The sequence below is a fragment of the Natrix helvetica genome (assembly GCF_964273705.1).
Source record: "Natrix helvetica genome assembly, chromosome: 6".
NCBI classification, from domain to species: Eukaryota; Metazoa; Chordata; class Lepidosauria; order Squamata; family Natricidae; genus Natrix; species Natrix helvetica.
In genome coordinates this window covers 64,095,811-64,123,426 of record NC_138553.1, presented here as the reverse complement: position 1 = coordinate 64,123,426, position 27,616 = coordinate 64,095,811, and the positions used below count along the sequence as shown (strand labels likewise).

At 38.0% G+C, this 27,616-nt stretch overlaps 1 protein-coding gene and 1 long non-coding RNA gene across 14 annotated transcripts in view; both read left to right on the top strand.

Moving 5' to 3' along the window:
• Nucleotides 1-27,616, top strand: part of CADPS2 (calcium dependent secretion activator 2) — a 364,417-nt gene that overhangs the window by 276,512 nt on the left and 60,289 nt on the right. For 6 of the 13 annotated variants that reach the window (XM_081957022.1, XM_081957019.1, XM_081957014.1 and 3 more), the window contains exons 19-24: nt 1,478-1,619; nt 1,753-1,872; nt 14,069-14,224; nt 16,228-16,375; nt 22,556-22,570; nt 25,552-25,626. In XM_081957022.1, coding sequence (XP_081813148.1) covers nt 1,478-1,619; nt 1,753-1,872; nt 14,069-14,224; nt 16,228-16,375; nt 22,556-22,570; nt 25,552-25,626 — 656 coding nt within the window. The remainder of the gene's footprint in view (nt 1-1,477; nt 1,620-1,752; nt 1,873-14,068; nt 14,225-16,227; nt 16,376-22,555; nt 22,571-25,551; nt 25,627-27,616) is intronic. The other 7 variants (XM_081957016.1, XM_081957023.1, XM_081957020.1 and 4 more) reach the window with 4 other exon arrangements.
• On the top strand, nt 1,884-3,517 carry LOC309394169. Its single transcript, XR_014175700.1, has 2 exons — nt 1,884-2,778; nt 3,285-3,517. It is a non-coding gene; the product is annotated as an uncharacterized lncRNA (long non-coding RNA).

The following is a 27,616-nucleotide window of genomic DNA, read 5'->3' as shown; positions in this document are numbered from 1 at the left end:
CTGCACAATGTCCTACTCAGAGAGTAACTGGCAGTGATGGCCCGTAGAGTTTCACACATCTTCATCCTGTCCTCCAATTGTACTTCCTAGAATGGGAAGTTCTATTCCCAATTACTCTTGCCTTAGCCACTTCCCAGTTGGGTTCGCAATAAGCTGCCCATGAAGAGCATTCAAAAGCCCTAACTGGTTTCATAATATTATGAACCATGATATGCCCATGTGACACCTCTGCTTCATGGACTACACTGGCTCCAGTAGGTTTATGGGTACAATTCAAGGTGCTAGTGGTTACTATAAAACTCCACAAGGCCACATTATTTATGGAATCACTGTTCCCCAATTATACCTGCCTTTCCCACCAGATTTGACAAGGTGGGTATAAAAAGTTCCTTCTCTGAAACAATGCCAAATAAGGGGACCCACAAAGTTGCAGCATCTGCTCTATGGAACAGCATTCTTCAAGATGCAGACTTAGCATTTTTAAAAGCTTTGAATGCAAGGCTTGCTTTTTTTTTCAATCATTGAGGTCATCTAGTTAGTAGAACCCAACATATATGGCTTGATTTGAATTTTAGTTTCCAGGGATTTTGACGATGTTGTAATATTGTTTTATTATTTCTTGGATTTTTTGCATCTACCCAGAGTCACAAGATTTTGATGGGACGCTATATAAATTCAATAAATAAATAACTACTTTATTTTTTTTAAGTCACTTTCTATAGCTGTTTTTCCTCTCTTCAGTTTTTTCCCTGATCTTGTAATATATTTGTGTTTCTTTACTTACCCATATATCTATATGAAAATAATATATTAAGATTAATATAGTATTATATTAATACTATAATTATTATTAATTAAGTGCTTACATCTGAATTTCCTTTGTCTGCATAAATGTTGTTCTAGGTCAGGGGTGTCCAAACTTGGGAACTTTAAGACTTGTGGACTTCAACTCCCAGAATTCCCCAGCCAGCTGGCTGGGGAATTCTGGGAGTTGAAGTCCACAAGTCTTAAAGTTCCCAAGTTTGGACACCCCTGTTCTAGGTAGAAACATAAAGTATAATATTTAAATATTTGCATCTCACTTCAAACTATCTTCAAATTCCAAATTAATGTTCCATTTTTAAATTTGTTTTTGAATTGGATTACATTTCATCACCAGATAGTTTTATGTTTTAGAGGGGGTTTTTTAGGAATTTTTTATTTTGAAAACATAGCTTATTACTGTCATTGATCTACAGATGTGTAATCCTACTCATGTTTACAGCAAGGTTTTGTTGAAATGAATTTGCTTTCTCTCAGCTGTGCATAGTCATGCATTCTTCAAGAAGTGCTTAGCCATTAAATCCAGTTTTGATTATGTTTAGTTTACCCATGACAGTCTTTTACGAAATGTTACCTTTTTTTTTAATCTTAAGCCTATATAAATGCGAAAGAAGTAATCACAACTATTTGCACTGTTTTTGTTTTGTTTTTCAAGCACTTTTGTGCAATGGAAAGTTTCACAAGCATTTGCAGGAGCTTTTTGTTCCCTTGGTCATCCGCTACATTGATCTCATGGAATCATCCATTGCCCAGTCCCTTCACAGAGGTCTTGAACAGGAATCATGGCAGCCTGTCAAGTAAGTGATTCTAGAAAGCCTACACCAACTGCACCTATAATATCTTTATTCTCACTTTGGTTTGCTATTCTCCTCAACGTTAGTTTTTATATATTATTTTTATGGTCTCCATGCATTGTTTATTTCTTCACAGGACCATCACCAACAGTCTTCCCAATGTAGCTCTTCCAAAAGTTCCAAGTTTGCCTCTTAATCTTCCACAGATACCTAGTTTTTCTACACCAACATGGATGGCTTCTTTATATGACTCCACGTGTGTATTCTTGACTGAACTTTGAGTGTCTGTATATGTCTCAGCTCTGCATGGCCTTGCTAGTGTCATGTTGTACAGCTGTATTTGGACCGCATGGTGTTTGTGATCATTGGATTGGAAATTAGAGTTTTTTGGTTGACAGCCAAGCATGGAATGTCGTTGGATTGTGCTTTTTGGTGTATAAGATCTCAGTAGGATAGTACTTAAAATTAACTAGGCAAAGGTTTGTTGTGATACACTTAGCAGTCATCACCCTTAATTACATAATTGCTCTTATTTAGTTAATAAGCAGTGTGGAAGCACTTTAAATTATTGTAGTCAAGTGTGTTTTTTTTAATGTCAATAGCTCTTTGTGTTTTGGTGTGTTGTTACTAATCCACTTCATGTGCCAAATAATTTCAAAAGCAGCAGCAGTAGCTATTGGTTGTATTATTTTTATAAGACTTTTATAGTCTTCTTTTATTAAGGCACTTCCAGCATTAATAGAGTTCAATTCCCAACTAATTAAACTGCAGCCAACTCATATTATATCTCTTTTTTTTTTACAAAACAGAATCTGATAGCTTTCTGTGTTTTCAAAGGGCAACTTTACAATTACTGTATACATTACGATTATGTTAGATTAGGAAAATGCATTCAGTAAACTGAACAAAATTAGCAATATGTGAAGAGAAACTTGTTGGTATCACCACAGACTTCCAAACTTGTAATAGTTAAGGGGCATTGTCCAATTTTTATAATGTTTCTTTTCTTCACTAATTTCTTTGTGAGAGAATGTGAAATGGTGGAAAATAAGGGATGACTATTAAAAGGTTTAAAAAAAAGGTCTCAACGTTTACACAGTTGTATGATTCAAACAAGGCAATCCCAACATAAAAACTTTTCCTGGATGTATCCAGAAGCAATGTACTCACCAAGACCTGTCATTTAAATGTACTGTATCCACCAATTTAAAAAAATCAGTATTTTACATTTACATATAATTGCTGGTACCAGTATTTTTTCTGCTGTGTATTGTTTCACTCCCTGTAATTGAAGATTCTATTGTTTATGTAGCTATAACAAAGCCATTCATGCCTAAGAAAGGAAAATTAGAAATTACAGCACTTCCAGTAGTACACAAAATGTCCAAAATAGAATGAACTCATGAAGAGATCAAGGTTGATTAGAACATTATGGTGAAGATCACTGTATTTTAAGTTTTCTTGCATTCTTATATTTAACTCAAGACCAGACAAAGCAAGGCTTCATTCATAAAATTACCAATTGTATAAATGAATGTTTGAAATAAACAGGTAGGTGGGTTGATTTGGATCAGGACCCTTGAATGTGAAGTAGAGGGACTTTAACTCTTGCCATGTTTCAATTTGATTCAGAAGTGCTATGCTATTTTTCATGGTGATCATGTCTAGTTACAAAAATATTTATCAAAAGTCAACCTGGTGAAGTTTAGAAAGTGGCCACACCACTGAATAAACAGTTTCATCCATTCCCATTTTTATTTTCTGAGAATGACTTATAGGATCTATATTATGTTTAGATGAAAATGACATTAGATATTAACACTCTGCTTTCAAATATTTCTGTTTCCCGTATAATTGTTCTAAGTTTAAAAAGTGAAATAAAAATAAACTTTTGAATTAAAGATATTAAGCATATTTGCAAAATATAGAACATAAGAATTGTGTACTTGTATTACTTATGATAATGTGAAGACTTAAAACCATATTTCACCATCTATTGAAAACCTGAAGAAAGCAACTGAAATACAGATTTGGGCAGCATAGAAAGCAGTTGCAATTTTCCTATAGTAGTTATAGATTTCTCTGACTCCACTGATTCAGATACTAAAGAGTGGATTCTCAGTCTGCAGTTCAAGAGACAACAAAATATCAGCTACCTGTGAGTAATGGTTATGTCTCAGTCAATCTAGAAGTTGGTTCTGGTTGTTTAATTTTGAGATAGCATCGGCAACTAATGAGGATGAGGCATTGGAGGTTGCTATCAAGCAGAGTCAAGACGTATTCTACAGCACATTTTTGATACTCTGTCCCTTCTTGGAAACAACTTGCCAAAAAAAATGGTGCTCAATCTATATATCGTCTTGAGCTATCCTCTCAGTATTCCTGTTCCTGGATTCTGTGAATTATGCAGCAGTAAACATAATTACAAAGCAAGCAACTTCTTTTACATTCTTGTATCTTTCTTGAACTCTGATTAAATAGTTAGAAAATATCTCTGCCTCAAGAGTTACAGCATGCCAATGAAAATTCTTATGCCATGTTTGATGTTTGCCTCATTCTAAGACTTCCATAAGACCATAATGAAGCTAATGAAGCCATTCAAAATTGCAAAAGTACATTGACTTCTAATATATGGCTTTTATATCCACAGAAAATATTTATTGGAAAGATGTGCCTGAATTCTTAGTACACAAAGGTCAATATGATTTCATAGTTAAAGGGCAGATCTTGTGAGACTGCAGCCCTGATTGGAACATAGCAATTCAAGGATAAAGTTGGATTAAAAAATAAATAAAACAGAAAAGGAAAACAAATGTCTATGGAGATACTCAGTTATCCAGGTCAAGGTTGTCCATTCAAGAAGCTTCTTCAGCTCTGACTGGATGGTGGGGAATGAAAGGATTCTTATACCTTGCAGACAGAGAGAACAGAGAGGACCACTGGTTTGAAAGAGATATTAAAGAGGCTATTTATGTCAAAATTGAATAGCCCTCTCACAACAGAGGAGGAGGGATAGACATCACCCATCTCCTGTCTACAACACAGTTCTTTCAGAAGTTCCAAGAAGGCTCCACACCCATTTGCATTACTCAGGTGATCCTGAGGGCACAGATAAATCTGCAAATGGCTTCAACGACTTTTAAAAGAATGCAAAAAGCCATCTGCAAGGAATATAAATCCTTCGATTCCCCCACCTTTCAGTCAGAGCTGTAAAAACTTCTTGGATGAGAAGGGAAACATCTTCAAAGAAAAACAAGAAACTCCAGTTGCCTCTTGAAAAAAGCTCCTTTGAGACAAAAGGAAAACAAGTTGCTTGATATATTGAAAAACCTTAACAGAAATAGATTTGGCAATATTGTGAAGAATCCTTTACATTAAAATAAATGGTAGAAATAATTTTATTGGCATAGATTTTCCTCTGCCCAACTAAGAAATAGATAAACCTCCAGCAATAGACCACCCACAAGCCCAGGAGGCAAGCTGTTCCATTGATTAATTGTTCTTACTGTAAGGAAATTTCTCCATTTCTGTTTGGATCACTCTTTAATGAACTTCCATCCATTGCTTCTTGTCCTACCCTCAGTTGCTTTGGAGAATAAGTCAACCCCCCTCTTCTCTGTGTCTGCCTCAGATACTGGAATAAAGCTATGTTGCCCGTAATCCGTCTCTTCATTTGGCTAGACATACCAGACATTCCCTTAACCGTTCATAATATAGTTTACCCTCCAACCAAAGTGAAATTCAAATTTTTTACTATTGGTTCTATGGGCATGGCTTAATGGCCATGTGTGGCTTGGTGGGCATGGCTTGGTGGGTGTGGTAGGGGAAGGATACCGCAAAATCTCAATTCCCACCACACTCTGAGGCCAGCCAGAGGTGACATTTGCTGGTTCTCCGAACTCCTCAAAATTTTCTGCCGATGGCAGAAATCTCTGAATTTCTGCGGTGGATTTGTCCGACATTTCATATGCCGTGGCTTCATCCACGGCTGCCTGGAGGCTCAACTCTTTTTGCGCCAGCAAGCGTCGCTGAAGTCTGAGGTCTTTGATACCACAGACCAGCTGTTCTAACAGGGCATTGTCCAGCATAGAAAAGTCACAGTGCAGGGCCGCTGTTCTGAGGGAAGCCATGTAGTCGCTCACAGATTCCCCTTCTCTCTGGGTCCTCTGCCTAAAAGCATAACATCTGGCTATGCGTGAGGGAGTTGGAGAGTAATGATTTTTAAGTTTCTTCAAAAGAGTCTCCCAAGGCCTCGAATGGACAGACTGAGGGGCTGCTAAAGCCCTAGCTGTTCCAAACATCTTGTGGCCACATGCGCTGAGAAAATATCCTCTTTTATGGCCAATGGACAAACCAGTGAAGTCTTTTGCCTCCAGGAAGCACTCGAACCGCTCAAGGTAGGCGTCCCATGTTTCAGTGGCCAGGCTGAATGCTGTGAATGCCGGTAGATTAGCCATCCTTAGAAGGACGAAACTTGAGGAATTAGCATTGGAGCAACTTATCGTCGACTGTGACTTGAGGCAGCTCTTATTAGTGACTTCGCTTTTCCTTTACCTCAGTCCTGATCCCACCCTCATTGCCAGTGTTCTGTAGAGAGAACGAGGCAGACAGGAACTGAGGCAAGGCAGGTTGAAGCTAACACAACCTTTATTAACAGTTTAACATGGTAAAATGTACGGCAAACCTCGAACCGGCAAACAGCAACATTTGACAGCTGACAGCCCTTTTATACTGGAGCTGTCAGATGCTGAACCAATAGAATGGCTGCATTCTCCCGCCAGCTGGCTGCTCGCATCTCAACCAATCAGGGGCCGGCAATGATAGTCAATGGCGTCGTAGCCTCAAGGACTTAACACTTAGCACCTTGAAGAGAAATTGAATAAACAGGAACTGCTCAGCTTTGAAAAGATGAAGTGGATATAAGAGTAAGGATATGTAACTTCTTCAAAATAAATGTTTCACAGTGCATCTTCCTGGCTGTGCATACTCATAAGTACATGTAATCAACATCTACAAAAACTGGAAAAATACATGGCTGCTTTAATGATTATAAGAATGGTGTTTGCTCATGCTCCAACACACGGTGAAATATTATTTTTCAGAAGGATAAAGTAATGTTACGCAGAAGATTACATTCTGTTTTATATTTCTCCCAAATGAGAATGTTACAAAAATATTCATAACACTTGGACAGGGAAACCAGAGAGATTGGGGGTGGAGGGGAGAGGGGCTTCCCTTTCTTGAATGGACATTTTAATTTTGGACATCTCCTAAGCTGGGTTGCTTAAATGGCCCCTTACGGTTCTGCTGTATAATTACAAGCATCTAATATCTGGAAACTGTTAATCGTCTCTGTAGAGAGTGATACCTATATTCAGTTTCTTTTATCATATACTGTATGTTTCAATCTTAATGAATCTATTAGTCCTTGGAATTACAAAGATTTCTTGTCTTATTTTTTTTTAAATACCAGTAATAATGAAAAAAATAAAGTTCAGATCAATAAGCCATAAAATTATCATGGAATGACACAGATATAGATAGCCTTTCTAATTTCTTCAGAATCATATTTTAAAATATTGTTTGGGACACACCCTGAATGTATGTATCCATGATCTCTTAGATAAGCAGGCTGTTGTACAAGGTAAATCTCTGAAAAAGTATTTCTCAGTCCCAATAGCTTGTTCCTTGCCAAGCATGGAGGAGCCCAGCTGAAATAAGACTGGATCCTCTCTTCATGTAACATGTCTGCACACAGACCTGCACCGAGACTTGTACACATTTTAAGCGATTAATTATAATACTGCTCTTGTGGTGGTATTTCTATTCACAGAAGTGCTTTTCTTCTGTGCATGGTTAGGAGCAGTAAATGTGTGTTCTTACCTGTCATTACAGTCTCAGGAACATAATTACTTTGTTTTCAGTTGTTTTTGCTGGCCACCTCTTTAATGGTACATTTGGGCCATTGTGTATTAAGGTGGAAGAGGTATTAAGAGAGCAAAATGCTATGTGTAGTATTCAGTGTTCTTTTTGATTGGTCCCTTGAGAGTCTAGTGCAGAGGATATCTTGGCTAGACGTGAAAAGCATGCTGAATTAGAGTTGTCTGAGGAAAACACACTTGGAAGCAGGAGGGAGTTGGAACAATGTGTTGCAAAAGAAAGCAAGGGTATGTAATTAGCCAGGAGAGAAGTTCTCTTTCAAAGATACTCTTTCATTTCCATTCAGTGCTCACTTTTGCAGTTCTAAATAAGACCTCTGTGCTAGATCAGAGGCTTGTTTGTAGTATCAGTAATTTATATGGTCAAGTGAAGTAAGAGGAGACACACACTCCTATGGGTTAATGAGTCCCAAAAATGAGCCAACAAATAAAATTATAGTTGTGAGCTATATTTAGCGTGATTTGGGGCACCGTAGTGCAGTGATTAATAACCTATCACACCAAATCAGTTGCCAGGGATCTGGAATTAGGCAGAATCAGTAGTCTCTTAAAGGCATGAAGTTACACTTTTATAATCTGAGTTCTTAGTTAATAAATAGCCATCCTTTGAAGTGGAAATATTGCTTCAAAAATGTATCAAAAGCTCTATTAAAAGATCTAGGCTAACTAATTTGTATTTGCCTTTCACAAATGTCCGGGGTGGAATCGGGTCTTTGGTACACGAATACTTGGGTTTCCTTGATAGAGCATCTGCCCTTTGGTTGTGCGCACTGCGGATGTACGTCACGCAGAAATTGAACCGTGCAAAGAAAAGAGACCACTTGATCTGGCACTGGTTCAATTTCCACGCGGTCTTCAGAAATTCCAAATTCCTATGGTCCGTTCCTACTTCAATCTGATGCCTGGCACCCTCTAGATGATGCCTCCAAGCCTCAAATGCCACCTTAATGGCTAGTAACTCCTTCTCCCAAATGGTATAATTGTGCTCGGAAGAATTGAGTTTCTGAGAGTAATAAGTGCAAGGGAAAAGGGTACCACTGGAGGCGTGAGCCTGAAATAACCCCGTTCCCATAGGGATATTGGAAGCGGTCAGGATGCTTCAAAATGGGCTTTTTCATGAAGGCCTGCTTCAAAGCCTGGAACATATGGTGCTCAGCCCCCCCCTCAGTGAAACGGAACTATTTTCTGCAGGAGCCGAGTGAGGGGCGCAGTCAGGGAAGCAAAGCCGGGGATAAAGGTCCAATAGTAGTTGGCAAACCTGAGGAGTCGCTGGACATCCTTCACTCTCTGAGGAGGTTGCCAACTACACAAAGACTCCACCTTGCCCGGCTCCATCGCAATGCCTTTGGGAGAGATACGATGTCCCAGGAACTCAATGGTGGACTGCCAAAACTGGCACTTCTCCAGTTTCGCATACAAGCGATTCTCATAGAGCCGTTGTAGAACTAGGCATAGGTGCTGCCGATGGCTCTCCCGGGAGGATGAGTAAATCAAGATGTCATTGAGATAAGTGACGACACACTGATCCAAAAGGTCCCAGCAGATGTCATTCATAAAATGTTGGAAGACGGCAGCGGCATTGGTCAGCCCAAAAGGCATGACCGTGTACTCAAAATGCCCGTACCTGGTGCCGAATGCTGTCTTCCATTCATCCCCGGATCCAGACAAGATTGTAGGCTCCATGGAGATACAATTTGGTGAACATCTTAGCCTCTCTGAGCCGCTCCAACAGTTCAGGAATAAGGGGCAGAGGATATTGATTGTGCACCGTGATAGCATTGAGCCTATGATAGTCACAACAGAGTCTCAAATCTCCAGTCTTCTTTTTGACGAACAAGACTGGGGCAGACAATGGCGAAGAGAAGGGTCTGATAAAACCCCGAGCTAGGTTTTTGTCCAAAAAGTCCCACAATGCGGCCAAGTCCGGGTCTGACATGAATACAAATGACCCACAGGGAGCGGCACGTCTGAAATCAAATCGATGGGACAATCATATGGCCAGTGTGGTGGCAATTGGTCTGTTTCTTGTTCACTGAACATGTCTGCAAAATCTGCTATGTCGGAAGGCAAGGACACCCCAGGTGGACTCAGCAGCTGGCCTGCACAGAAATGATGGGTGTGGTCCACACATTGCAAGGCTGGAATGGTTCTGGGACCAGTAGATCTGTGGGTTGTGCACCCGAAGCCAAGCCAAGCTGAAGACCATGGGGAAATGCAGGCCAGAGGTAACATAGAACTGGATGGCTTCCTCATAAGCCCTGATGACCAGGTGCAAGGGTTGTTTGGCGGCCTTGATAGACCCAGACAGAAGCACCCAGCTGTCAATGGTCTCCACAAGCATAGGAGGATCTACTGGACACAGAGGGACCGCATACTTGGTCGCAAACACCTCATCCATGAAGTTCGTAGCCCTGGAGTCGACGAGAGCATGCTCTGGAATCCCCTGTGGGCTACTAGACAAGACTATTCGGGATGCCAGGATCAGGTGTCGGGGAGGCCCGCAAGTCACTGTCTCTAAACATGGTTCCAAATTGATGATCGGGCTTGGGGGCCTTTCCTGACAAATTGTTCTGGGTTTGGGGTGTAGGTCTCGTAACTGATGCCCCTCGTCTCTTCTTGGGGCAAAAGGCTGGCATGTGCCCAGGTTCCCCACAATAAAAACACAACCCTCCTAAGCTCCGTCTGTCTTTCTCTGTTATCGATGAGCGGGGTTTGACTGCACCTAATTCCATGGGTTCCTCCTGTGGAGTTGGAGTCTCATGCAGGGCCAGAACCATCCTGTTCTCCTGGGACATGCGGCGAATTTCCTGCCTCTGCAACCGAGCATCAATCCAGAGACACAGGTGGACCAACACATTGAAATTCGGTGGCCTATCCACATGCACCAGCTCATCCTGCAATTCTTCCGACAACCCATCCTCAAATGTGTCCATGAGGGCTGCCTCATTCCAAGCCGAAACCTGGCTTAGTAGCCTAAATTCACTGATTTAGTCCTGCAAGGAACCACGGCCCTGCTTCAGAGTCTTCAGACGTCAGGTAGCCATCTCCATCTTAATGGGGTCCTCATACATTAACCGGAGGTGGTCACAGAACCCCCTGAAGTCATCCAGCAAAAGGCTAGCCTGGACCAGCAGTGGCATCGCCCAATGAGCTGCAGAGCCGGAGAATAAGATAATCATAAACCCCACTTTATCTCGGTCAGTGTGGAAATCCTCTGCTCTCAAGCTGATAAATAGCTGGCATTGTCCCAAGAAAGCTGGAAACATGGCTTGGTTGCCATTGAATTTATCAGGCACTGCAACCGGGCATTTCCTCCAAGGTAGGGGTGGAGCAGGGTGAGCTTGGAGCTGTGCCACCTCGGCAGCCAACATAGCCACCTGTTGCGAAAGTTGCATGTTTTCAGCACGTAGCTGCTCCATGGTTATGATATTTACAGCTTTTGTTTTAAGGCAGGAAAAAAACTGTTCTGTCCCATGATTCTAATGAATATGCAGACACAGGCTTGGCTGTCTGCCACGACTAATTACAGAGATAAAACCATCCCTTGGCTAGAAGCCTAGAACGTTATCTTCAAGAAACCAAGATTAGACTTACGGAATGCTTTCTCAACGGCTAGTAAAATGGACTGTTGTTTCCTGCAAAGATTCCCCTCCCGTCGCTCCACCTATAAACTCTTTGGGAGGGGCCACAACAGTAGCCAGCTGTCCCTATTTCCTTCTATGATGTCTTCTCCACAGCTGCTCCCTGCTTCTCTCAGCTCTATGCACATGCACATCAGGGACAACCTCCCTCTGTTCCTCCTCACTGCTCCCTGATTCAGATGCCACCTGGTGGCCAACAGGCCTCTCTAGTCCCTGCTCTGACCCTCCAGAGTCTTCCTCATCCTCCAGAGCAGTCCCATAATGGTCATCGCTGTCAGAGTCCACCAAGAGCCGGCCGCTGCTGGCCACAACATACATATATACATACATTCATACATTCATACATACATACATACATACATACATACATACATACATACATACATATATGCACATACATACATATATGCATATACATATTATATATAATTTAAATACATAAATTATTCGTACATATATTTGTATCCTACAATCCTATTCTGAGAAAAGGAAAATAAAGGAGTCCCAAGGGTCATTAAAATGATTTTATTGAATCCTAGCATAATTTGGAAATGGATTTATTTTCTCAAGGGCATCCTAAATCAAAACTATACAGAAAAAAAAAGTTCTATGGAAGTCAAACAAGTCTATAAAAAGACATTTTATATCTACTCATTTAGTTTAATCACTGCAGCAGAGTATTGCTGTAATAATCATGAAAATTAGTATTTATAAGGATTATGAACAGTTTTAAAATGTAATGCTTATATTTAATGCAAGCACAAAGTATATTTGAAAAAATATGTTTATTGGTATTAACTTCAAACTCATCTATTTCAGACACTGGATCTAAACACATCTGGAATATTCTGGGCAGAAATATTGAGTTTCTTCTATTTTATATTTATTCTTTCACATAATTTGTTTGTTTAGCATAGGACTAAAAAGGATACAATCCATAGTTATCAAGTAGCACTCATGGCTTTTTTTGCGGGGGGGGGGGGAGGAAATCTCAGTGTCAATTTAAGATTGTGCTGGCAAGATTCTGCAACAAATCTAATTCCTTAATGATTCCTAAGGAAATAAAAGAAAATGGTTATGATGAATTTCCAAAACACTGAACTGTTAATAATAAAACATATTCCCCTCTCTCTTATCAAAGCAAAGGAAAAAAAGACCAACATTTTCAGTCCTGCTTCTATCCTTCTATTCAGTCCTTCTACTGCTATCATCATGTCATCATCATAGATTGTCACCTGTCAAAAACAAAGAAAATAAACTTTGTTGCTCCCAACTATAAAAATACCAAATTCAGACAACGGGGTGAATAACTACGGCCTCATGTAAATCTCAGCACCAGTATAAAATGATTGTAGAAATGTTTTTGCTGTACTATGAGTTTTACTCAGATTAAAAATAATCCACTGCTCCTTTCTAAATTGATGCTTAATCAGACCAAAAAATGTACTATATAGATGCCAAAGGCTGACATACTTCCTATTTTTCATATAGAATTAATTAGGCTGTAGTTCTGTAGCTGTGATTTTGTCTTTTTGGTTCCTGTGTGCTGGGAGTGATAAGAAGTATCTGAAAATTAGGAAACATGCAGGGCTTTTGAATGCTCCTGAGCATCTAAGTTTAATAAGAATTCCACATATCTTGTCCTTCTGTGGAAGCTGGAAATGTATAGACAGGACACAATTGCATTCTGCATTCAGAATGCATTCTGTCCTCTACTACATATGACCTTCAGAATAATAAATTCATTTGCCTTCAAGGACTGGGTGAACTTGAACCCAGGCCTATAATAACAAAATTATCAGTAAAATCTATAAAATCTGAGGTATAAATAAGGCTAATACTACAGTAATCACATGTTGCTTTTTATGTAGAAGAGTCACAAAAGTCTTAAGATTTGATTTCTCGTGGTAGAACAATGTATGACCATGACAGACATCAAGTCTAATCGGTGTACATTATGGAAATAGCTTGTAACAATATTATCAGGAGATAATACACACACTGGGGGGGGGGGGGGCATCTGATTTAAAATAATTGGTTACATCATTTGTAGCAACAAAACTATCATAAACGGCCTGGTATCATCCTTCTCCCTTAGTGTGTTGTAAATCATTATCGGCCCATTTCTTGTACCTAGCATACATAGTAATTTTCTGTCAGACACAACAACAAGTTGTGATTATAATCTTAGTGCTAGTGCTTTGCTTTTGTTTTGTTTTTTAACAGTTAATTTACTGTTAAGGATATATTTCTGTAGATATGAAATAATTTCAGAATTTCAACTTGACCTCTGTAAAATCCCCAACAATTGGACCAGAAATGATGATGGAGATCTGACTTCTTTCTTGACTCCATTTTTGTTTGACTCCAATCAGGACATTAATGGGATTAAAAGCAACACTGCTTGATGTCTTTCTGTTGTTATATTGTGGGTGGAAATTAAATGATATTAAGCAATAATATGGATATAGTAATCATCTCCATCAAGTTGTAAAAATCAGTAGTGTAACTTAGATAAATGCCAAGCTTTCATTTTTTTATCAATCTCAAAGCCCCGTCTTAAGTCAAAATTGCTTCTTCCTGCTCAGCTCTATTCAGTTCACGCTTGCAATGAAATAGCTTCAGTACATTAAATAACTCTACTGCTCGTGTCTGAATTGTTCCTTTCCCTCCAAGCTGAAGTCAACAACGGTTAGTGCCACACCAGATAAATTGTATAAGACAAAGCTACCCAGTAATTACAGCAAAATAATAGTGATCCCAGAAGTGCTGGCCACATGTTTATGGCAAGTAGCTGAAATGCTTACAAATATAGAAATAGCATTATCTAATGCTCTGATTCAAGTATAATAGTAATTTTTTTGTTTATTAGTAATGGGTCAGCAACATCAGAAGACCTCTTCTGGAAACTGGATGCCCTACAGATGTTCATCTTAGATCTCCATTGGCCAGAACCAGAGTTTGCCCATCACTTAGAACAGAGACTTAAACTTATGGCCAGTGATATGATAGAAGCTTGCATCAAAAGGTATGTGCTCGTAACTTTATATCTAAAGTATAAAATAATTTTAGAAAAAAATAATTCAGATCCAGACTGTAAAGGAGCTTTGGGAAGATATTTTAATTAAGCAGGTTGGGTAAGCATACTTCTTCATCACTTCTCGATAAGCCTGACCAGTATAAGAGCACAGGGCAAAGAAAGAAGTGGCTGCTCTGTTTACTTTGCTGTGTTCACTGCACATGCAAAGGAGACAAATGAATTGAAAGCAAGAATGGACAGTAGTAGATTCAGAGCTCCAATGGACTCTCAGCTATGCCACAGGTTTCAGGCTGGTACCCATCAGTGAAATTAATATTAGCTCTTCAAGATAGATAAGCACACCTGTGAATACTAAATCTATCTTTATTGGAAGGTTACATTATTAGTATGATCTTGTAAGTCTGAAAGTATTTCTTTCCTCCTTACCTTTTATTCGCTAGAAAACTAGGGAGGGTCCCTTCTGAAATGCTCCCTCCCCTCTTATGAACTGAGCTGTTTTTACATAATAGTTGTCTATAGTCCGTGGCTCTTTCTCTTGTCTCCTGAGGTCATTTCCACATATCATTACATGATGACAAATCTTTTAGGGCTAACTTTTAGAAATGAATACGGATTGCCTTGGTTTATGTATTGGAGGGCAAGAGGACTAAAACTCACAGTCTCACAATGTCCATTCTAGTTCCTTAACCATCACACAAAAATAGCATCAGATGCTAATATTCTGTTTCCATATATGTACTTCAGTTTCATGGATTACTTTGGATTGCTTAAATTGGTAAACCAACACATTGAAGCAACCTTTTCTGCACAAAACTTTCCTCTGTATCCCACAATGCCAAGTGACAACTCCGCATATTATGGAGTTACTGCACAATGTATTCATGGTACTTGGAATGCAAGAAATGCTCAAATTGGCCTTCAACCCCTGGCACTTACACAGAAGTAGGCTTTATGTGACTAGCTCCAAGACATATGGTGAGTTTTCTGAGCAAATGGCAGTATGAACCCAATTTGATCTTCTAATCACTATGACATACAACTGGGGAGCAAAAGCATACAGCAAAAGATCTATTTAATTACAGTTTCCAGCTCAAGCAAACAACATCATTGCTTTCTTCATCACCAGAGATGAAGAAAATGAAGATTGTTAGAAAAGGTATTCAACACTGCTTTCCATTTTCAAGCTCTTGAAGAACTTGTTTTTCAGGTTATTAATACAAGCTAGAGCTAAACGGGTGATTGAATGAATTGGCAGAAGTAAAAACATTTCATAATAAAATTGTATATATTGTTGAAGTCATGCACAAGGTCTCTACATGGCGATTGCTCTAAATATATACTGAAAGCATAGTAGCAGGACATATGCACTGGTCAAACTAGCCATATTTCACCATGCTGCCATAAACACAAAGTGTTCTGGTACGGCTATGATAATAGATTCATCAAGCAGAGGAAACTATATAATATGTCCACTGATCTTTAATTGGTTCAGGTGATAATCATTCTTCCATAATTTATTATTGGCTTCACCAAGCCGGTTATTTCTGAATTATACCTCTGTGGGAGTTATTTTTGTAAAGAAACAATTATTATGCTTTTTCCATCTATTCTCCTGCTCATTTAAAATGTGCCACATGTTCTGAAACTCTTTAACATTTTTAATTGTCAGGAATCCTTGAATATACTATAATGGCAGTCTATGATCAGCTTTTGTCAATTTGAAATTTGTGCAGAAAACATTCAACCTTCTGTGCTTTATCCGGACTATGCATTGTCAAGCAGCTATTTTGTTAAATCAGTATCTAACCTTGAGAGGACTCTCATACTTTAGTACTTATAAATATGATAATCCCATTAGTTAATGTACATGCATCTAAATATTTCATATTTGCCTTTCACACGTTTTCACCGAATTCCCCTTTTCATTTACGTTATTTCAAATATGACCACCACTCTTTCTATTTCTGTAAATCTCATGTTTCAATTAATAGAACAAGAACTGCTTTTGAACTCAAAGTGCAGAAGACAAACAAATCAACAGATTTGCGTATTCCTTCTTCTGTATGCACAATGTTCAACGTGCTAGTTGATGCCAAGAAGCAAACTGCTAAACTTTGTATTCTGAATGGTGGGCAGGAGGTAAGAGAATTCCAGCAGGAACATTCATGACAACAAATCTTAATAAAGGTGCAAAAGGTTTGAGGGTAATTTTATGCTAAACCTTTATTCATTTGTGTGTTTGTGTGTGATATGTACACACACACAAACACACACACACAATGCCCCCCATATATACATATTCACATAGACCAGGGGTGTCCAAACTAGGGAACTTTAAGACTTGTGAAGTCTACAAGTCTTAAAGTTCCCAAGTTTGGACGCCCCTGACATAAACTGTAAACTTCATTTTTTCCATAAATCATATGGTCATTCTTTTTTCACAAAATACAAACAGTAATTTGGAAATGTGGTGTTGCTTAAAACCATGAAGATTGTTGTGTGTCATGATTTTCAGAAATGCAAGGATAATTGGTAACCATTTTTTTTAAAAAAGCCCAGATGTTCAAAAATATCATATTCCATTATTTCCTGATTTAGAGTTGGATTTGGTAATGTTAGTTCTTCTACTGGTAACTAGTTCAAAAAATTACCATGTTTACCCCAGAGGAAGATGAATTCTTTTTCCAAATAATTATCTGGGTCAGGTAGAGCTTACAGAATAGAAAAAGCTCTTGAAAACAAAAAAACACTGAGCCTACGATGTAGAGACAGTATAGCAGTGGTGGGTTGCAGGAGGTACGCCCCGGTACAGGCATACCAGAGCCAGCCCGGAACAACAGATACCGTTCTGGTACGGTGCTCAGGAGGGCCCACCTGCCCGACCAAGCTCTTTACCTGTGTTTTAAGGCTTCTGTGCTTACACGCATGGTGCATACAGCACCTGCACGATGCTCTGCAGAGCAGCTGGAGCGTCGCAGAGTGTTGCGGAGGCGCCAAAGCACACTGTGTGCGTCAATGAGGATGTCGCCGGGCCCATTCCAACTGTACCGGTTGGAACGGGATTTGAAACCCACCACTGCAGTACAGATACAGCTACTGAAAGTAGCCAATACTCAGAATAACTGTTTGTTGAATTCAGTCCTTTTTCTAACATTGAAATTGAGCTTCTCTATCACTCCCTTCTCTTCTTTCCTATCTTCTCTTCTGCTTTTCCCATCCCAAATTTTGCTTTCCTTTCTCTTTCATGTGCAATTACACAAGGAGGAGGTCGATTGATAAAACAATTAAAATACAGTATTTAAAACCCCTAGAAATTAAATATAATTAAAATACCCAGTTAAAAACCCGTCAGGAGCGATATGGTTAGATCAGAGTTGAGCCAGGCCAGCTGCTTGAAATAGGTGGGTCTTCAGCTTAATACGGAAGGAGCGGAGGTCAGAGGTATTCCTAATATCCGGAGGGAGGTCATTCCACAGGGCTGGGCCCGCCACAGAGAAGGCTCTACTCCTAGGCGCCGCCCCACGACATTGTCTAGCGGACGGCACCTGGAGGAGCCCCTCTCTGTGCGAGCGAATTGGTCGCAGGGATGTATGGGGCAGAATACGATCCCGCAAGTAACTAGGTCCTAAGCCATGGAGCGCTTTAAAGATAGTAATATAGTAAAGATATAGTAATTATATTTTCACAACACACACACACAGCCTATTTTTGAATGAGATGTAGACCTGGTTACAATTCCCAGCTGCTTTCATCATTATATTTATATAATTATGCATCCTTACACACCCCAAATTTGTGACTCTATCTTTGTAATCTCAATAATTTCCCATTGTAAGTATATTTCATGTTCCCACTCCATTTTTCCATATCTTGGCTTAAGTTACCCTTAATTGTCTTTAAATAACAATACTTATTGTTCAATGTTCATTACAATTCCCTTAATCTACTATATAGAATAACAAGCGGTACACATCTCACTTTGTTCATCATCTTAGGAGTTCTATATGTATCCATGTTTCATACATTTTAACCCATACTTAATTGTCCATCCATTATCATATTCAATGAATTAGCAACTCAGTTTAATTATCATGTATAAAAGTAAATCACATACCTCTGCTTTACATACTCCCCATAACAGTTTCATATTTGTCTATATTCCATATATTTTAACCTTTATTTAATTATCTTTCCATTATCATATTCAATCAGTTAGCAACTCAATTTTATTATCATGTATGGGAGTAAACCACATATCTCAGCTTTATATTTGCCCATATAACAATTTCTTATTATCTGATTTTTTCCGAGTAAGTCTTTTGTCCCACTTCTCTATTCCTGTCTTCTCCCTTTTCTTTGTTTTGACATGTCCACCCTCTTCAATTTTTCCCAAGCCACTGTCAAACCCAGTGAAATCTTTTGTATTTCCCTTTGTTGGGGCATAATCCCCCTCTATGGTTTTCCCTATGCCACTGTCAACCTCAGTAAAATCTTTTGTCTGCTTTTTATTTCCTTTTGTTGGGACACATCCCCCCCTTTTCAATTTTTCCTATACCACTGTCAAATCCAATGAAGTTTTTTGTCTGCTTTTTATTTTGCCCCGTTTCTATCCCTTCATTATCCCTCCTCCCTTCTTCCTTCACTTCTTCCTTCAGTCCCTGCTTCTCTGAGTTCAAAATTCTATTTAGACTTAATTTTAATGATTTATGCATATTTTTTATAATTTCACATCGTTCTTCAAATTCCCACCTTTCCATAATTTCCAGTTCCAAAGTTACAGTTAGTTATACAGTTCTTATTTCAAAGTTCTGGTCCACCTTAAATTCAGCTAGTTCAGCTGATGCAGAGAGGAAGAAAGGTGGAAGCCATCTTAATCTTTTGTCCTTCCTTAATGTCCAGTTCCAAAATTGCAGTTAGTTATACAGTTCTTATTTCAAAGTTCTGGTCTACGTTAAATTTAGCTAATTGAGCTAATGTAAAGAGGAAGAGAAGTGGGAGCCATCTTGATCTTTTGCAGAGAGAAAAAACTTTGTATTTTCCCGGTTCTTAATTTTATTATTTTTTTCCCTTGTTGCTTTCCACCTCTCAGTGTTTATAGTTGCTCAAAATATATTAATTGGAACAAACTTGCATACAGCCAAATTCCAGTATGTTTCTCTTCACTTCCTGCTTTTTCAAGTTCTGATTTATGGCAATTGATTAATTAAATCTTCCTGCTCAGAGTTTCATATTCCATTCACCGCAGAGGCAAAATTAGGTTATCAGTGAGAAAATAGTGCTTTTCTATTGATTTTTTTTCCCTTGTTACATTTCACCTCTCATTAATTGGAGTTGCTTGAGATATGCTAGTTAGAAGAAATTTGAACGGAGCAAATCTCTTTGGTATGTTTTGATTTTCATTTCAACCTCCTACTCTCTTTTAAGAACACAATCTTTTTAAATCCAAAACCAAATTTAGAGTTTGTATTTGTGTGGGTTTGTCACTTCTCTACTTCTCCTTTTCTGTCCAGATTTCTGTCTACATGCGTTTCAAGCAAATGGCTCTTTTTGGGCTAATGGTTCAGCCCTCCATTTTTCCCCTTTCTTTCTTTCTTTTTGCCCAAATCCAAATATGTCCATTAATATTATTTATTTTCTCAAGGTTCTTTGCATTTTCCAAGTTCTTACTGGGCTTTCATCTCATCCTGCATGCTCCTGTTCAGTTGTTTTGGCTAGAAGCCAGCTTCTTGTGCAGCCATGTTGCCATATTGCTGCCCTGACTCCAATTCAGAGAGCAAATCTTCGACCTACGAGGGACCTGTTGAACTCCCTCTGGGTCTGATAAGATGCTGCCCCTTCTTCACCCACCCCCCAGGGGGGTTCTGATCTAAAAAGGATCTCGGAATTGGTTTGTCAGACAGAGTTCATGTGAGACTCTTCAGACCATACACACCCCTCATCTGTCCAGCTGGAGAACTTCCGGTCGACTCTGTTTTTGCTATATGAATTTTGTGCCTGTATATTTGGTATTTCAGATATGGTTTGTGTGAAAGAGAGAGAAGAGTTTTCCATGTATATGGGAATTAAATAATAAATGAGGAACTTTATATGAAATTAATAGCTATGATTAGATAGATTGATAGAGAAGATGGATAGTTTCCTTCCTTCCTCCCTCCCTCCCTCCCTCCCTCCCTCCCTCCCTCCCTCCCTTCCTTCCTCACTTATTTTATTCCTTATGCAATTCATCTTGTAAACTTGCAGGATTCTCTTTTTTTACCATGGGAATAGAATAGAGTAGAGTAGAGTAGAGTAGAGTAGAGTAGAGTAGAGTAGAGTAGAGTAGAGTAGAGTAGAACAGAACAGAACAGAATAGACCTTGGAGGTCTTCTAGTACAACTCCCTGCTTTGGCAGGAAACCCTATACCATTTCAGACAAATGGTTGTCCAATCTCTTCTTAAAAACTTCCAGTGTTGGAGCATTCACAACATCTGGAGCAAGTTGTTCCACTGATTAATTGTTCTAACTGTCAGGAAATTTCTTCTTAATTCTAGGATGCTTTTCTGCTTAATTAGTTTCCATCCATTGCTTCTTGTCCTGCCCTCAGGTGTGCTTTGTGTGTGTGTGTGCACGCGCGCGCACGTGCGCATGCACGCATTACATATACGTATACATTCAAAGTAGACTGTGTCATATATGTAGGTAGGTAGGTATATGCATAATGGTTATCTTTTGAGATCTGAATGCCATGAAATGTCATTGTAATGTATACTGATTAGTATACATTTAAAGTGACAATAAAGTTTTCATTCTGTTCTATTCTATTTTACTTACTTAGTTAGTATGAATAACATACTAACAGTTGAAATGGACCTTGGAGGTTTTCTAATCCAACCCTTTCAGACAAATAGTTGTTCAATGTCTTCTAAAGAACCTCCAGGGTTAGAGTACCTACAGCCTCTCGAGGCAAGTTGTCCCACCTATTAATTGTTCTGTCAGGAATTTTTTCCTTAGTTCTAGGATCATGACTTCTGATTGACTCCTGAGAAGAGGGGAGGGGTGAGTTTTTAGAGTTGGTTTCTGATAGAATTGATGATACTATGTTGGCAACCTGGTGTGTTTCCACTTGAGGTTTGTTCATGAATATTATTTTTTTTCTGAATATTCTTAATTTGTGGGTGGTTGTCTTAAATTCAGGATCATCTTCCTTTTGAGTAAATTCAGTCCTATAAAATATTTGATGTTTGAAGTATTACATTTCTAAAAATTACATTCCCTCATTTTTTTCATAGTTAACGTATGGTGAATATGCATGTTTCATAGTTTGAGATGTATTTGACAACTCTGCTGCATTGTATTTGACTTCCAGGTTTTTGGGGGAGGGGAAAAATCACTTTTCAGTGTTTTTGCTATGTTAAGCTACAAGTTAACGGCATTTTAACCTCCTCCATGTCAACTGTCAACTGTACATATTTAATTTTATTGTATCTTGTTATATTTTGTATGAACTGTACACCGCCCCGAGTCCCTTTCGGGAGAGGGGGCGGTCTAGAAGCATTAAATTAAATTAAATTAAATTAAATTAAAGTTTCCATCATCCCCACTACCAAAACCAATTGTATTGCCCTTTTTCAATAGCTTTTTTTTTAAAAAAATAACACTATTTGTAAATTACATGAGAGATAATAAAATACATCATTACTGTGATATATATCAATATATTAAATGAAACATGTTGTAATTGGTACTAACCTTTATAAAAAATGTGGCACGGATAAAGAAAAGGCCCCTCTTGATCTTGAGGCCCTAGGCTGAAGCCTAGTTAGCCTATAGGAAAATCCGGCCCTGCTTGAGCCTAGTGAGATTTGAACTGCAGCTAGCAGTCAGCAGAAGTAGCCTGCAGTACTGCATTCTAACCACTGCTACAGGTGTACACATTCGTCATGAGCTACAAGAAAATGATAGCTGAAATTAGAGGAGTCTGTCTTCAAATCAGTCCCCACAAAATACTAGAGAGGCCATAAAAGGGACAAATGCTTCTATAGAATAGGAGATGGAAATGCCAGAACTTGCTTCCTCCAAGAAGCATTGGTGACCACCAAACCAATCAAAGTACAGATCTTTCACAATGCTACAGTATCATACTCTTTTACTTTGCAACAAATTGTTCTATTTACGTGCATTTATCTTTGTAGCCATCTTTGTTGTATTTTGTCTTTATTTAAACAAGCTTTTCATTAAGTCTGTTAAGATTGCTGTTTCCTATATTATTTTATAATTATTTTCACAATTTTCTTTTCTCCATTTTCTTCTTTTGGGGGGGCTTTCGGGGCATCAACCAGTTTGCAAATCAATGGGTAAGTTCATTGCTTTAAATTTTGTTTGTTTGTTTGTTTTCCAACATGTTTCTGTCTTTACTTACTTTAGGTAGAATTTATAATTTCTGATTATATATCCCTAAACAAAATGAATTCAGGCCTAGTCTATGTATTTCCAGGGAACCATTTTCCCAATTGTTGATTGAGTAAAATAAATTTTGGTGGAAAGTCACATATATTTTCATATGAATATTAAAGAACAGAAGCCTCATCACTGTATTAGTTGGACTTCTCAAAACATATCACACATTGCATTCTAAAGGATTCTTCCTAATCCTAAAATCATTTATTTATAGTATCAAGGTTCAAGCTGATCTATGCTTTTCAGCAAGATTGTCTGCAGTATTTATATTCCCCCATTTGGTTGTTTTCTAAAAGGTCTTCTCTCTATGTGCTCTCTATGGAATATAAAATGACACACAAACACCCTTCCCAATTAAGCAAGTACCTATTTGGAGTTGGAGAAAAATGTGTCTTCCTTTTGGATAAATGTGGTAAATGAGAAAATAAAAGCTATCAGCTCTCCTTTGCAATTTTCAAACAAAAACACCCTTTCAAAACAGATCAGCTTTTCATGGGTGTTCTACCTTCCACTATCAAACCTATCGCCTTCTCATTCTTATTAACCTTTCATTATTCAAACAACACTGCAATTATCATTTGTGCCCCAGTTTCAGTGGGAGGACTTTGTTTTTGCTTTATCAGACCATCTATCTGACCATCTACATCTTTTATCAAATTCATGTCATCTTAATTAATTCTTTGTTGTAATTTTTTTTAAAAAATCCAAAAAATATTCCAATATCAGATAATCAAATCAAATATCTATTATAGTCACAGACCAGCATACAGATATCAGATAATGCCATTTACTCTACTTAAATGTCACTACAGGCAAAGCAAGTTGTAGCTTTTCTTAGATTTAATAAGAATCAACGGCTAATCTCAAAGAAGGAACCTATTAAACCGACAGTAGGACTTTGCAAGCAAAGTGGTAGATCGAGAGGAGCAAAAATGCCTAATCAGGTGATTTGCACATCTTTATTCAGCAAAACCTGACAGTAATGGCTACATTTATAATTACAACATACATGGGCACTTCTTCCTCACAGCATTGTTTCTACTTCCCAATCCCTTTAAATCTGATTGGTTTTATTACTGCTAATGTCATAGAATGCTAAAATATGAGGCAATCACAGTTTTCCTACTAATAGGAAATAGGACTAATAGGATCATGCCACTAATTAATTCAATCAGTGCCCATAAAATGATGGTGAAATCAATTTATATATTATGCCCTCTCCCCAATTTGACATTTTCAAAACCTTTGGGTGTGTTTGAGGAACATTTATGAAAGGATGAAATTGCAAAACTACCTAGCTATCATTTCTTCTTTATTAAAAAAAAATCCCATTGAAACCCGTGAATATGATATTGTACCATCAACTTTGCAATTAGTTACTTTTCCTTAGCAACCATTGAAATGACAAAGAGGGATAAGTTCTGAACAGCAAGCATTGGTACTCATTGTAAGGACACTTTCCAGCAACTACCATTTCCACTGCACTAAATATCTAAAATCCTTCAGTTTTTCTTGTAATGAAAAAGCAACAAGAATTAGAAAGCCATCCATTCTGGAATTATACATATGACTCTCCCCTTGCAGAAGGGGAGAAGAAAATACACCATTTTCTGTTATTACAGTTTTGACCATGATTATCCTAGTGACAGTTGTAACTGTGGGTTACATTATAGTATGTGGAACTCCTTGATATCACATATATTATAGAAACGTTGGCCTTAGCAGAGCTGTAGAGCCAGCACATCTGAAGGTCAGGGATTAGGGAAGGTTGATAGCTTCAGTAATTTGCCTAGGCAAACCAAGCACTGGGGATCGTGCTTAACACACTTTTCTTAAAAGTAGTTAGTACATATACTGTAATACTTTGAAAAAGGGAGTAAATTGCCTTCAGGAACCCTAAATTTCTTACAGCTCTTACAAAGTTGAGTGAATGTTTAGACTGATGCTGGCAGTTCTTTATTCAAAGCATTATGCTGTTGCTGATTCATGTAGCCTTGAACCATCAAGATAGGGTTAGTCTTTATAAGACACATTTTTTTGTGAAGTGGGCTACTGGAGCATTCTTTGCTTTCAAACAAATGTTCTGATGGAAGAATTACTTTTTGGAATGAATATATGTTCAGAATAAAAGAACGAGCCTTTGCTCCCACAAACTGCAGGATGGACGCTTGATTTATTATGATCAAAAACAGAATGTGAAAGTCTTTCAGATTTAAAATGTGCTTCTTAAAGAAAATGTTTTCATTAGTGAGGAAAAAAACTGCAGTAGAAAGATGGAGAGCAGCAACTGATTTAGCTATTATATATTTTATGGTTGAGTAATTTATTGCCATCCTTCAGGTTTTCTGATTATTATTTTTTTTGCCTGCGTTAGAGCAGATTGTATAGGAATTGTATAACCTGCAGCTCACTTCACTCTTAAAAGGGTTCTTTGAGAAGCAAACAATTGGCCACTCATTTTATTTCTGAAGAACATAACATGTGAATGAGAGTTATCAGACAGAAAGTGGTTTATTTACTAAATCTTCTTCTCATCTTGCTTTTGCAGCTAAATCAGCCCTTTGGGGGTGAAGGAATACATAGCCACCTTAATTACATAGAAGACAAAACATATCCTTCACATTCCTTTCCCTGAATAAGGCCTTGCCACATCTAAATAATAACCCTATTAGCTACTTAACTCAAATGCATACATTGGAAAAATTTTCTGAATATTGTATGAAAGAAAGTAATTTGTGGGTGGATCGTTTTCAAGGCTTTGTTCTTTTAATAATTTTAAGTAACCCTGATCTGTCAGTTTTTGTACCTTTGTGACTTATGACAAGTAGTGTTGTGCTCATTTAATATATTAATGCTACTTTGGTTTTCTGAACCACAGCAACAATATCATTCGAAAATTGATGACTTGATTGAAGAAACCATGAAGGAAGTAATTTCACTTCTTGTTTCAAAGGTAAATGTATTAATTTTTTTCAAAAAAAATTTACTTGGGGGAGGGGGGAAGAGAACTATCCCTATCTTCTTTTTGTAAAGAAAAAAATATTTGATATTTTCCATGTTCCTGTTTTTAAAATAAAGGTTAGTGACTAACACTCCATGAGGTCATCAAGATACTCATAGGTGTAAATTGGATCCCAATTGGAAGAAATCTTTTTATGCAATATCTATTAAGCAGATATCATTTTCTTCATGCTACAGTGCCTTAATTAATTAACAGCATTTAATATGACTACATTTTTACTATTCCAAGATCAGCTTTAATTAGATACAAGAAATACTGGTTTGCTGCATCTTGCAGTGAAGGAAAGTATGCTTTCAGTTTCTTCAAAAGATTTTGAAGCCTCCTTTTACTTACACATTTGTACTTCTATGAAAAAGTTCAAAAGACATTGGCTAATTTGTTTTTCATAGTTTAGTTGAATAGAATAGAACAGAACAGAACACAATAGAATAGACTTTGTTATGGCCAAGTGTGATTAGACACACAAGGAATTTGTCTCTGGTGCATAAGCTCTCAGTCTACCTACAAGCAACAAGTGCGAAATCATGATCATAATCATCATAAGATACATTCATCAGAAATCGTAAGGTACAATACTTAGTGATAGACATAGGATACTAAATAAGCAATCAACATAAACCATATTAGGATACTAAATAAAAGAATTAATATAAATCATAAGATACAAGCAACAGTTATAATCATAAGAGGATAAGAAGAGAGGTAATAGGAAAGATGAGAAGGGTAATAGTAATATAGCCTTACTAGGTAGTTTGACTGTGTTGTGGGAATTAGATGTTTAGCAGAGGGATGGCATGATGGAAAAACTGTCCTTGTGTGTAGTTGTTTTGGCATGTGATGCCCTATAGCAGGGATGTCAAACTTGCAGCCTGAGTAAGTTTGCAGCCAGAGGCATCACATGCTGGCCATGCCCATCCCCAGTCTAGTGAAGGGGAAAACAGTCACAATACGTCACATGATGACAACGTGACGACACAAGTTTAACACACCTGCCTTATAGTGTCATCTTGAGGGAAGAAGTTGAAAGAGTTTATGTCCAGGATGTAGCTATTTTCACAGTCCACTTTCTGTCTCGTGCAACGTACAGGTCCTCAATGGAAGGCAGACTCGTAGTAATTTTTTTTTTTTTTTTGCAGTTCTAACTATCTGTTGAAGTCTGTGTCTGTCTTGTTTGGTTGCAGTGCCAAAACAGACAGTTATAGAGGTGCAAATGTCAGATTCAATAATTTCTTTGTAGAACTATATCAGCAGCTCTTTGGGCAATCTGAACTTTCTGAGTTGGCTCAGGATGAACAATCTTTGTGATGCTTTTTTGATGACATTTTTTATGTTAGGTGTCCATTTTAAGTCTTAAGATATTATAGAACATAGAAACTTGAAGGTCTCTACTGTTGATACTGTGTTGCCTAGTATTGTAAGAGGTGGTGGAATAGGAGGGCTACTCCTAAAATCTACTATCATTTTACAGCTTTGAGTGTGTTCAGTTCAAGATTGTTCCAACCACACCACAATATTTCTTGTTTTAAATGTTGCTATTCAGTTTTTCTGTTTTTATGTAGTGTACACTCTTGAACTAATTCTATAGTTTGAGAACATATCAAATGATATGGGTGCCAGTGGGCTGAGAGATAGGAGGCAAATGACAACATAACAGAAAAGCTACAATTGATATTGTTCTTATCACAGTTGTTATGGGCATTGCTGAGAGATGGATGGATAGATGGATGGATGGAAGGAATTAATGAGATTCTTGAAATGGAAAATAATGAATTGCACTGTATATGAATGATTATAAATATTAGAGAAAAGAGCTGTGCAGTTACCTGTTTTTTTGAAGTGCAGTTCTAGAATCTCTCCATAGCCTGAAAAAGGAAAGGAAAGGGTTAAAGTGGCCAACTTCAAAGAGCTCTTATGTGAAAGA